The sequence below is a fragment of the Lethenteron reissneri genome, chromosome 47, assembly GCF_015708825.2.
Source record: "Lethenteron reissneri isolate LAM-NWPU_2019-01 chromosome 47, ASM1570882v1, whole genome shotgun sequence".
NCBI lineage: Eukaryota > Metazoa > Chordata > Hyperoartia > Petromyzontiformes > Petromyzontidae > Lethenteron > Lethenteron reissneri.
Genome location: NC_083825.1, coordinates 3,002,001 through 3,015,335, shown reverse-complemented (window position 1 = coordinate 3,015,335; position 13,335 = coordinate 3,002,001). Strand labels below are relative to the sequence as shown.

At 52.4% G+C, this 13,335-nt stretch overlaps 1 protein-coding gene across 3 annotated transcripts in view; it reads left to right on the top strand.

Annotated features, from left to right (window-relative positions):
• LOC133354376 (pituitary homeobox 3-like) overlaps positions 1-13,335 on the top strand; it is a 115,658-nt gene that overhangs the window by 99,107 nt on the left and 3,216 nt on the right. For all 3 annotated transcript variants that reach the window (XM_061571172.1, XM_061571170.1, XM_061571171.1), the window contains one exon: positions 10,839-11,137. In XM_061571172.1, coding sequence (XP_061427156.1) covers positions 10,839-11,137 — 299 coding nt within the window. The remainder of the gene's footprint in view (positions 1-10,838; positions 11,138-13,335) is intronic.

The window sequence follows — 13,335 nt, the reverse complement described above, 5'->3', positions numbered from 1 at the left end:
GTAATGTGTGCTTCATGCAGACATGATGCCTTACAAAAGGCGTATTTAGTGTTTGAGCATCTGTTTAATGCCAGAAAGGGCAAACAAATAAAATAGTATTATTATTTTTATACTGGCTAAGAATAGGTCCCATAGATATTTAAATAAGATACGGGCGCTTCTCTCGCTCTCTGAATAGCACCGTCGGAAATGTATTAAAATCGCTCAATTAAGTAAATTAAATGCATTTGAACACGCGTGGCTAGTTGTCTCGGTATTGGTTGAAGTCAACGTGCAGCTGATGGAGTGACGGCTCCCAAACGCCAACGCAGAGAGTGCCACGGCTTGGCCATGGCTGCTGCCGCTCCTGCTGCTGATGATGATGCTGCTGTTGCTGATGATGAGCGGAATGTTATACTGGTAGGAACGAAGTGGACCAGTCTACAATAGATTATTTCGTCCGTCCGTCCGACCGTCCGTCCGTCCGTGTAGCAACATCGCCCCCTACTGCAAACACTTGGCAGGACCCTACAAAAACCTTTCGACTCAGTGGGGCTTTCCTGGCTAAACAAGTGTAATAATGCATTATGTTTATATTCTTTGGTTATTCGTTCCTACCAGCCCACCCCGCAGGGTCCTGTTCTGTAAAGGGTGTATGCTCGCATTGTGTTTGTTTTGTACGTGTAATCGAACATGCAATCCCTCTCTTCCATCATCTTCCGCCACGTTCCTCGAGTCTCGAACTACGAGAGCCGCGCTGCGTTTGCGATGTTTATTTATTGCGTCTCTGGTTAGTGCTGTTTGTTGCTGGCCGCTTTGACCTATTTGTTGTTACACTATGGGCACCTCATTTGCCGGTAAAAATATGATAATTGGTTGTTTACCCTTCTATCTGGCAACAAAACTGACACCTTTTTACAAGGAGTCATGTTTGCATAGACCGCAATACCTGCAGTCATAATACCAATTATTATATTTTTACTGGCAAATGAGGTTCCCATAGTGTAGATGCGTGCCCCGAGCTCTCATACTCGGATGGTGCATTGTCTTTGAGTTGTGCGCCCTTTGGCGTCATCTGGTCCAACCCATGTGAGACTAGGCTCTAAGGAAAGCTGTCTCGGGTGTGGACCAATCAACTTCAAGGACAGTGCACACTATCAGAGTTATGTCTTTTGTTTGTATTATGACTGCAGGTATTGCGGTCTATGCAAACATGCCTCCTTGTAAAAAGCTGTCAGTTTTGTTGCCAGATAGAAGGGTAAACAACCAATTATCCTATTTGTTGTTGTTTGGGGAATCTGTGCTCAGCAACTGTGAAAAACAATCGAATGAACACACGCACGCACATTGCGATGTATCATAATGTAACCTTGGCAGGCAGCCCAGTCATCTCGATGGCGTTTGCTCGTGAGCTACGCAGCATAAGTGGTTGCGTAAGTATCGTGGTGGTGGTGGTCGTTGTTGTTGTTGTCGTGCGCGTGCGTCTCTCTATGTGTGCGCGCGTGCGTCTCTCTGTGTGTGTGGTGAGCGCGCTGCGCTACGCGACCCATTGACCACCCCGACTTGCGATGCCCGGCTGCTCGCGGGCACGACTATTTGGACCGGTTCCTGGGCGTGCCCTCAAATGAGTAAACGCGGTGCGGTGTGAAAGGCATCGCCACTCGGGGAGACAAAGGCGGCCGAGTGCGTGGTGCTGGCCACACCACCCGCTCGTGTGCCGTACCGACCTTCACGTAGGTGCTCCGCGAGCAGCACTTGCCCCAACAGTCGGCTAAGGCTATACGGGGGGTCTTTGTCTTTGTGTTATATGAATGGGGGGGGAGCGTACGGACGCCAGCGACCCGGATGATTCGATTCACACTCAGGGCGGGCGGTCGGGCGGGTGCTCTTCATGGAGCACGCGGGGAAGTTTTGATCGCCACGGATTCACGATTGCATCCTCACGCGTAGAGCGGGTACGGGCTGGGTGCTGGGGGTGCTGGGGGGGGGGGTGCTATGGGGGGGGGTGCTGGGGGGGGTGCTGGGGGAGTGCTGGGGGGAGGTGCTGGGGGTGATGGGGGAGTTGGATGTGCGTGGTCTGATTGGGGCAACGCGCGTGGTCTGTGTCTCTGTGGCCGTGCTTGCGTGTAAACGCATGGGCAGTGAGGAGCGCTACGAACCCGGCTTCGAATCGCGCTCACGGTCAACACCGGCGACGATCATCTAAAAAGCAGATGCGGGGCCTCCCCTAGGTCGACTCAACCCTCAAATGAGTACCTGGTGCGGTGTGTAAACATCGCCACTAGGGAGACAAAGGCGGCCGGGCGTGGTGTTGGCCACCCACCCCCTCGTGTGCTGTGCCGGCCTTCATAGGTGCTCGCTAACAGCGCTTGCCCCAACAGTCTGTTAAGGCTATACGGGGGATCTTTGTCTTTGTGTAATACGCAGGTTGTGTGTAATACACGTGTATAGGTGTACATTACATGAGTTGTATATATATGTGTGTGTAATACACAAGCTGTGTGTGCGTGTATCTCATCTATAAAAGTATGTGGTGTCTGTCTGTGTGTCTGCCATCATTAGGAGAATACAAATTTAGAAATTCATGTTTTCCCACGGGCAAAGCCGCGGGTGTGTATGTGTAATACACAAATTGTGTATCTATTTGTAAATCATACTCAAGTTGTACATGTGTGTAAATTATACAAGTTGCGTGTGTACATAAAAGTACATATGTGTGTATATCATACACAAGTTGTGTGTGTATTATAGTCAAGTTGTGTATGTGTATAACACGTAAAATGTGTCTGTGTTTTACAAGCTGCCGTTAGCGATCAAAACGTCGTGATTTAATTTATTTAATATTTCCTACGTGACTTTACCGAAATAACCAAAGAGTATGGATCCCTGCAGTCACGAAAACTTCAAATCTGGAGTGGTTACGGTGTTTAATTGCTGCTTAATTGGTGTGTATAAAGCCTGGCCATAATTAGTCTCTGAGGTTGGCGCGTGTGTGTGTCTGTGTGTGAATTGCTGCGGCCTCTAATTGGATGTATTTAGTCTAAACGGCAGTGACGGGCACGTACGTCTCCCTATACGTTGAGTCATTAATATAAGAGGACATTTATAGAAACACCCACCTAATTAACGACATTGGTGGTGAGTGAGACACGTGGAATTCAGTATCGGTATTATGTCCATATATATAAAAGGCAACGTTGTGAATATGTGTGTTTGTTCAAAATATTTAGCGTACTTCCCGACATGCAACAAACTGGAAATTTGCCATGTGGGTACTTTCCAGACTGTACACCATGCAACAATTACAAAACGAGTAACTGGTGTGGTGTGTGAACATCGCCACTGGGGAGACAAAGGCGGCCGGGTGTGGTGAATCCAAGTCCCGGGCGAAGCAGGGTAGTACAGCTAGTTATATATAATGTATAGCCCAGTATGAGTTGGGTCTTACTTTCCGGAGCATCTTATAGTCTGCTGAATATATCTGTCTGTGTGTGTGAATGTTTAGAATAGTGTATCGCAACAATTTCTCATTCAATATGCAGCATGGATTTGTTTTTGTTCGATATATAAATAACGACAAATTGGCCCAGACACGAACATATCATCAGCAGCAGAAACATCAGCAGAAGAATCATCAACAGCAGCATGCATCATCATCAACAGCAGCAGCAGAATCAGCAGCAGCAGAATCAGCAGCAGAATCATCAGCAGTAGCATCCATCATCATCATCAACAGCATCATCAGCAGCAGAATCATCAGCAGCAGGAGCAGCATCAACAGCAGCAGCAGAATCATCATCATCACCTCCGTTGAGCGCGGTTGGCTATGTACGTACATCGCCTTGCGGACAATTGTATCATTGCGGCAACGCGCCTTGGATAATTATCAATCTGTAGAAGATACGATCGGTGATGTATCTCCACTTCATGCGATGCTGTTGCTGTTGCTGCTTTGGCAGTGGTGCACAAACAACGTGCCCGAAACGTCGCCTATTATTTATTATTTTTTATTATTTCAAGGCCGCGTTCTTATTGACGAACGTGTCGATGTATTTATTGTTTTGCTCATCTACCCACTGCTGGGTGACCAGCCTCCCCAAGGCGTCTCGGCCTCTCTCGCGACGCGAGCAATCCTCCTCGCGCCTGACGAGACCAGCTGATTAACATCGCTCCATCTCCGCGATGGCTGTACGTGCTAAAACACAAATATAACAACAAGACCCCCCCCCTCCACGTAGCCTTAACAGACTGTCGGGGCAAGTGCTGTTAGCGAGCACCTATGAAGGCCGGCACGGCACACGAGGGGGTGGGTTGGCCAACACAACGCCTGGCCGCCTTTGTCTCCCCAATGGCAATGTTTAAACACCGCACCAAGTGCTCATTTGAGAATGAGTCTAACACACACAAACACGCGCTTTATTTCACGTTACACGGACCCCCCCCCCCTGTAGGTGCACGCATGTGAATTATTTGTTAACCCGTACACGTAAAAAAGAACAAAAAATAGCAATTGTGTGGGTATTAATTGCACACATATATCGATGATCGTAAACGAGTGACTTGACGTCTTTATTTCTCACGATGTTCGTCTGGAAGGCCGAGCGAAGCTGTCCATGTTTGCATCAATATTCGTGGAACTGAACCACGCGCAAAGACGACGCTTGCGTTAATGGGGGCCTCGAAAAAATGTAGGGAACTGGCCGGTCTGGTGGGTTTCACCACGCGCCCCCCCCCCACCACCATCCCCCCCACCACCATCCCCCCCCTCCACCACCATCCCCCCCTCCACCATCCCCCCCCCACCACCATCCCCCCCCCACCACCACCCCCCCCCCCACCACCACCCCCCGCCACCACCATCCCCCCACCCACCATCACCCCACCACCACCCCACCACCACCCCCCCCACCACCACCCCCCCCCACCACCACCCCCCCCCCCCACCATCCCCCCACCACCATCCCCCCCACCACCCCCCCCCACCACCATCCCCCCCCCACCACCACCCCCCCCCCCCACCACCACCCCCCCCCACCACCACCCCCCCCCCACCACCACCCCCCACCACCACCAGCGCTGAGTCGAGCAAATCGCCACGACGTGGAGTCGTGGAGTCGTGGAGACGCGAAAGCCGCGAGGACGCGGAGGGGGAGGGAGCGTGAAAGCCCGCTCCTGGTGACGAGTGCGCATGTAGCTGTGTGTGTGTGTGGTGCTGTGTGTGTGAGTGTGGTGCTGTGTGAGTGTGCTGTGTGTGTGTGAGTGTGGTGCTGTGTGAGTGTGCTGTGTGTGTGCTGTGTGAGTGTGGCGCTGTGTGTGTGTGTGTGGTGCTGTGTGTGGTGCTGTGTGTGGTGCTGTGTGTGGTCCTGTGTGTGGTCCTGTGTGTGGTGCTGTGTGTGGTGCTGTGTGTGGTGCTGTGTGTGGTGAGTGCTTTGTGAGTGCTGTGTGTGTGTGTGGTGCTGTGTGAGTGTGGTGCTGTGTGAGTGTGGTGCTGTGTGTGAGTGCTGTGTGAGTGTGGTGTGTGTGTGTGGCGCTGTGCGTGTGTGTGGCGCTGTGTGTGTGTGTGTGGTGCTGTGTGTGTGGTGCTGTGTGTGTGGTGCTGTGTGTGTGTGGGGGAGCGGTGGTGTAGCGGTTAGCGCGCTGCGCTACGAAACCTGGCGACCCGGGTTCGATTCCCGCTCACGGCCAACACCAGTGACGATTTATCTGAACCGGTCTCGGGCCTCCCCTAGGTCGACTCAGCCTCAAATGAGTACCTGGTGCGGTGTGTAAACATTTCCACTAGGGAGACAAAGGCGGTCGGGCGTGGTGTTGGCCACCCACCCCCTCGTGTGCCGTTCTGGCCTTCATAGGTGCTCGCTAACAGCACTTGCCCCTACAGTCTGTTAAGGCTATACGGGGGGTCTTTGTCTTTGTCTTTGTGTGGTGCTGCCCCCCCCCGCCCGTGTGTCGCAGTGCCGGCCTTCATCGGTGCTGCTCGCTAACAGCACTTGCCCCAACAGTCTGTTCATAGCTATACAGACCGGGGAGCGGTGGCGTAGTGGTTAGCACAGTGCGCTACAACGAGTTGAGTTCACGGTGTTGTCGATGCTAGTACACCAATGTGTTAACGCAGCAGTAGCAGACTATATAATTGAAGTAACATAACACAGATAAGTGGACAATTGGCCTCCTTCACATTTGTGTCTTTAACAATTACACATCATCACTATTATAATCACATGAAACACCCAAATATTAAATCCCTGGGTTTGATATTTCCACGAAGCTCACGGCCCCCACCCTCAACCGCATCCACCGCACAAACCACGGCAGTGGATGCGGACAGCTGATGATGCACAAATGGAAAAATTAACCCGTAAAAACAAAGTTTTTCACTATAAATCCTTTATATGCGTGGCATCGGGGCGGCTAGAGTCCTCTCGTCCTCTGGCTTGAGATGGCTGCCACCTATGGGTCAGATGATTGTGTGCCAGCATTAACCAATTGGTAAATAAATATTTTTTAAAAAATTCCCTAAACAGTGTAAAATTTTGGGAAAAAAAAATTCACGAAAATTCATTGTCACGCACAACGAGTCTGTGTGCAAAATGTCAGCTCGATTGGATCACGGGAAGTGGGTTAAAAAAACGACCGAAAGATTTGCACGGTCCTAAGCAAGCAAGCAAGCGAACTTAATATAAAGGATTTAAAAATGTAGAACTCTCTGGTGGTGTACGACTGTGGTCACCCAGAACTGAGACGGGAGCGCGAGGCATCACGACGCAATGCAACCGATCCACAAAAACGAAGGATGGGGACATCGCAGCGATGACGGGCTTGGCTGAACTTCGCCAACTGAATGTGAGATTGTAAGTCGTTTGCGCTGCGTCTACATCAGCAGCCGTACAGAAGAAGACGATTATTTTCGAGGGGGGGGGGGGGGCTCGGGACAGACCAGGTTCAGAAATATGAAACAAATAAGATAGGTTTCACCCTCTCTGGAAATAAAACAGGTGTTCAGATGTTTAAGCATCGACATCTACAGATCGTGAAGAACCAGTGGCATCTACGTCTGCAGAACGTGAAGAACCAGTGACATCTACATCTGCAGAACGTCAAGAACCAGTGGCATCTATACATCTGCAGAACGTGAGGAACCAGTGGCATCTACATCTGCAGAACGTCAAGAACCAGTGGTATCTACATCTGCAGAACGTGAAGAACCAGTGGCATCTACATCTACAGAACGTGAAGAACCAGTGGCATCTACATCTGCAGAATGTGAAGAACCAGTGGCATCTACATCTGCGGAATGTGAAGAACCAGTGGCATCTACATCTACAGAACGTGAAGAACCAGTGGAATCTACATCTGCAGGACGTCAAGAACCAGTGGCATCTACATCTGCAGAACGTGAAGAACCAGTGGCATCTACAATTGCAGAACGTGAAGAATCAGTGGCATCTACAACTGCAGAACGTGAAGAACCAGTGGCATCTACATCTGCAGAACGTGAAGAACCAGTGGCATCTACATCTGCAAAACGTCAAGAACCAGTGGCATCTACATCCACAGAACGTGAAGAACCAGTGGCATCTACAACTGCAGAACGTGAAGAACCAGTGGCATCTTCATCTGCAGAACGTGAAGAACCAGTGACATCTACATCTGCAGAACGCGAAGAACCATTGGCCTATACATCCACAGGAGATTATACAACTCTGAAAGCCATTGTTTAGTGTGCATGCCGTACAACGTGTTTGGAATCGACAGGAGTCCTGTAAAGTTGGACTTACGAAACAAAGCGACTTACGAACAGACCTCTAAAACCTAAACTCGTTCGTAAGAAGAGCAGTATCAAATATTACGTTTAAAAAAAGTGACGTTACCCCCCCCCCCCCCCCCCAAAAAAAACAAACAAACAGCGTTGTGGCGAAACTCAGCTGCTCCATCCCTCGTATAACGACGCGAGAATTGACATCACTCAGTGGTGGCGACGGCCTTGTTTGTGTTCACGTGCGTGTCGAGCCGCTGCGCACGCATGCAAGGTATGCTGCGGTATTGTACCAATGCGTCGCGTCTGTGTGCGTGTGCGCAGGGAACGCGTTTGATGTGTGAGCGAGTGCGTCTGTGCGTGTCTGTGTGGTGGAAGTGGGGGAGGGGGAGCGGTGGCGCAGTGGTTAGCGCGCTGCTCGCTTGAAACCGGCCACCCAAAATGATTCCCCGCTCATGGCCTCCAACACCAGTGACGATTACCTGAATCGGTGTTGGGCCTCCCCCTAGGTCGACTCAGCCTCAAATGAGTATCTGGTGCGGTGTGTAAACATCGCCACTGGGGAGACAAAGGCGGTCGGGCGTGCTGCCGGCCACCCACCCACTCGTGTGCCGTGCCGGCCTTTATAGGTGCTACTCGCTAACAGCTACTTGCTCCTAAAGTCTGTTAAGGCTTAACACGTAATCGGCTTTCGTGACCAATATCATCCATAGGACAGGGTTTTTTAGGTTAGATCGCGTAAATAATACAGGTTTTTTTTCTTAGATCGCGTAAATAATATTCTGTTATTTTGGGGTTGGATCGCGTAAATAATTCAGGAGTTTTTTGGGTTATATAGCGTAAGTAATACAAGGTTTTTTTAGGTTAGATCGCGTAAATAATTTAGTTTTTTTTGGGGTTAGATCGCGTAATAATACAGTTTTTTGGGGGTTAGATTGCGTAATAATAAAAAAAAATTGGGTTATATCGCGTAAATAATTCAGTTTGTTGGGTCAGGTCGCGTAAATTTACGCGACCTTTCCCCCCTCCCACCCCCCGCTTTCTATCGACATTAGCGTCTCACTCCACGGGAGGCGAATTACTCGGTTAACCGATGGCGGTGGAGGATTCAAACATTTATAATTCGTTATTATCTGAATGGACCTTTATTTGTAGATGTTTAACGAGATTCTCGCACCCGGCACGCGCACCACGTCCAGTAGTTACACAAATTGCAACTTGCTCGCGATGCCCGTGTGCTCCTGGCCAGTCGGCCACAAGCAATCTGCCCCAAGTCCATCCCCGGCCGCCAGCGAAAATGTCCAGCGAGCAACGAGGCCCTGGCTATGAACACGAAACTCAACTACATCTGTGCCACACACACACACGCAAGTTTGTTTCAGCTGCCCGGACAAACACAACACGCAAAGGTTCCCCGTACAGCCTTCACGGGCTGTTTGGGGCAAGTGCTGTGGCCACCACCACGCCCGGTCGCCCTTTCTCTCTCCCAATGGTCACACACCACACGAGGCACTCATTTGAGGCTGAGTCGACCTAGGGGAAGGAAGCCTTGGACCGGTTCGTCACTGGGGTTGGCCGTGAGCGAGAATCGAAGCCGTGACGCCAACTCGGCACACTCGCGAACCCCAACGTCGCTGGGAAAAAAAAACAAAATCAGAACCGGTCCACCTTTAGATCGACTCGGCCCTTAAACGAGTATACGGCAGCTGGCGCGATGCATAACCGTCAGCACTGGGAAGAGACAAAGGCGGCCGGGCGAAGGTCTGCCCGTGTGCCGACCTTCATTGGCGCTCGCTCTCAGAGCCCACTTGCCCCGAGAGACAAAGGAGGTTACTCGGGGGATCTTTGCCTCTGTGAGTGTGTACAGGCGTGCGCGTCTTTGTGTCGTGTCGTGTGTCGCCTTCGCGTCTGAGTGTCCCTGAGAGTGTGGGGGGGGGGGCGCTAAGCGGTTAGCACGCCAACTAACACCGGCGAAGATTATCTGAACGGGTCATGGGCCTCCCAATAGGTCGACTCAGCCTCAAATGAGTACGGTGTGTGTATAAACGTCGCCGCTAGGGAGACAAAGGCGGCCGGGCGTGGTGCTGACCACCAATCCCCTCGCGTGCCGTGCCGGCCTTAATAGGTGCTCGCTAACAGCACTTGCCCCAACAGTCTGTTTAGGCTATCCGGGAGGGTTTTGTCTTTGCGTGTGTGGATGTGATAGTTTATGTGTGTGTGTGATAGTGTATGTGTGTGTGATAGTGTATGTGTGTGTGTGGATGTGATAGTTTATGTGCGTGTGTGATAGTGTATGTGTGTGGATGTCATAGTTTATGTGTGTGATAGAGTATGTGTGTGTGTGGATGTGATAGTTTGTGTGTGTGTGTGATTGGCTAAGTGTTCTCATTGAGTCGAGTGTGTGTTTAAAGCGCGCGTGTGTATTAGCCAGTTCGTGTAAGTGGATGTAATGGTTTATGGCTGCATGTGTGTGTGTTGATCAAGTGTGAGTGTCTATGAGTGTAAACTCATAGAGCACCCGCGTTACGAGTTTAGATTCCCGCTCACGGCCAACACCAGTGGCGAATATCTGAACCGGTCCTGTTCCTTCCCGACCCTTAGGCCGACTCAGCCTCAAATGAGTACCTGGTGAGGGGTTGGTGCTTGCGAAACAGCACTTGCCCCAAAACATTCTTTAAATAAAAAGTAAATCCGGAGGAATCTTTGTCTTTTGTGTGTCTGTGTGTGACCACCACCCCCTCCTCCACCCCAACATCTCTCTCTTATTATTGGTTCGTTCGATAAAGTCACGTCGAAGGGAAATAATAAAATAATAAAAATTAAACAATTAAATTCTCACGACGTTTTGATTGCAACACAAGCAATCATCATTAGGTGTGAAAACCACAGCAAGAACATTTAAAAAAATTTGAAAAACATTTCTTGCTGTGGTTTTCACACCTGATGATTGCTTGTGTTGCAATCGAAACGTCGTGAGAATTTTATTGTTTTATATTTTTATTCTTTTATTATTTCCCGTCTACGTGACTTCACCGAAAGAACCAAGAATATGAATCCATCCTGCAGTCACGAAAGAAGCTTTAAATCTCAATCTCTCTCTCTCCAGACGTTGAGAAGCTGCAGACGGGCAAGGGTGGCGGTGGTGTTGTTGGTGTCGGTGACGACTTGGTGGGGGTGGTCGGAGCGGGTCCCGGTGCCCACGGGGGTGGGCCCCCCACCTCCACAGGCGCTGGAGGCAGCGTCGATGACCCGTCCAAGAAGAAGCGGCAGCGGCGGCAGCGGACGCACTTCACGTCGCAGCAGCTGCAGGAGCTGGAGGCGACCTTCCAGCGCAACCGCTACCCGGACATGTCCACGCGGGAGGAGATCGCGGTGTGGACCAACCTCACCGAGGCGCGCGTGCGGGTACGGGCGGTGGTGGTGGTGGGGGGGGGGTGGTGGGAAGGTGGTGGGGGGTGGGGGGAGGTGGTGGGGGGTGGGAGGTGGGGGGTGAGTGGGGGAGGTGATGGGGGGGAGGTGGTGGGGTGGAGGTGGTGGGGGGGAGATGATGGGAGGTGGTGGGGGGTGGGGGAGGTGGTGGGGGGTGGGGGAGGTGGTGGTGGGGGAGGTGATGGGGGGAGGTGGTGGGGGGGAGGTGGTGGGGGGGAGGTGGTGGTGGTGGGGTGGTGGTGGGGAGGTGGTGGGGGGGATGTAATGGGGGGGGTGGTGGGGGGGGTTACGCACGAATCTGAAAATGTTTTATGTTTCCTGCTGGAGGAATCCGATGAGCTTCGAAGGCTCTTTGTGACTTGACGGCACGTAAGGGACGTCACAAGACGCGCGTTCTGTAATGCTGAACTTCTTTCGCGCCGTACGTAGCCAACCGCAGGCAGGTGCGGGGTGAAGCGGGGTGGGTTAAGTAGAGGTGGGAGGGGGGGTTAGTGGGGGGGGGGTTAGTGGGGGGGGGGGGGTTAGTGAGGGGTAGTGGGGGAGGTAAAAGTAACCGCGCATTGACACAAATCAGTGCGTTCGTGGTGGTGGGGGGGTGTGAGAGGGGGTATTAGTGGGGGGAGGGAAGGGCGAACGCGGGGGGGGGGGGGCTGGTGGGGTGACGCCAACACGCACGGCTCACGGCTGGGTAGCCGCTTTATCAAACGCCGTACGACAGAAGAAGACGAGGAGTGGTGTGGGGGGTAGGGGGGGGTGGTGTGGGGGGTGGGGGGTAGGGGGGTAGGGGGGGTGCAGTGGTGGGGGAGGAGGGGGCCATTCGGGGACAGGGGGAGGTACGGGCGATATTGGGGGAGGCACTCCGCGGTTAATCGGTTACCGGTAATCGGGGCCGAATCTTTTCATCCCTGCTGCTGATGATGACGTCTGTGGTGATAATGGTGATGTCTGTGGTGATGATGATGACACTGATTGTGCCGCTGCTGATGCTGTTGGTGCTGATGATGATTACGATGCCAGTGCTGCTGCTGTTGATGCCGCTGCTACATCTGATGATGGTGCTGCCGTTGCTGTTGCCACAGCTGATATTGCTGCTGCTGCTTAATGTTGTTGACGATTCGCTGCTGCTGCTGCTGCTGACGCTGCTGCTGGTGATGCTGATGATGTTGCTGATGGTGATGTTGCCGCAGCTGATGCTCCTGCTGCTGCTTAATGTTGTTGGCGATATCGCTGCTGCTGCTGCTGTTGATGCAGCTGATGACGATGCTGTTGCTGATGTTGCTGATGTTGCTGTTGCTGCTGACGATGATGTTGCTGATGATGATGTTGCTGACGCTGCTGCTGATGATGATGTTGCTGATGATGATGTTGCTGTTGATGACGATGTTGCTGATGATGATGATGCTGCTGCTGCTGATGTTGCTGATGACGATGTTGCTGCTGATGACGATGTTGCTGATGATGATGTTGCTGACGCTGCTGCTGCTGCTGCTGCTGTTGCTGATGACGATGTTGCTGCTGACGATGATGTTGCTGACGATGATGTTGCTGACGATGATGTTGCTGATGTTGTTGATGATGACGATGTTGCTGATGACGATGCTGCTGATGATGATGTTGCTGACGCTGCTGCTGCTGCTGTCTACAAGACGTGAGCGCGCCGCTGCCAGGAGCGACGCGTCGCGAGCGAGTGAGTGAGCGAGCGAGTGAGCGAGCGAGTGAGCGAGCGAGTGAGCGAGCGAGTGAGTGAGAGCCCGCGGCGGCGTCTCCGCTTTCCCGGCAATCCGCGTCGCGCGCGCCGCGCCGAGAGATAAAAATAGAGGCGGGGGAGGGGGGAGTACACGGGGGAGACGTGGGGAGACGTGGGGGGTGACACGCAGAGACGTGGGGAGATGGGGGAGACGTGGGGAGATGTGGGGGTGACACGCAGAGACGTGGGGAGATGGGGGAGACGTGGGGAGATGTGGGGGTGACACGCAGAGACGTGGGGAGATGGGGGAGACGTGGGGAGATGTGGGGGTGACACGCAGAGACGTGGGGAGATGGGGGAGACGTGGGGAGATGTGGGGGTGACACGCAGAGACGTGGGGAGATGGGGGAGACGTGGGGAGATGTGGGGGTGACACGCAGAGACGTGGGGAGATGGGGGAGACGTGGGGAGACACTCGGAGACATGG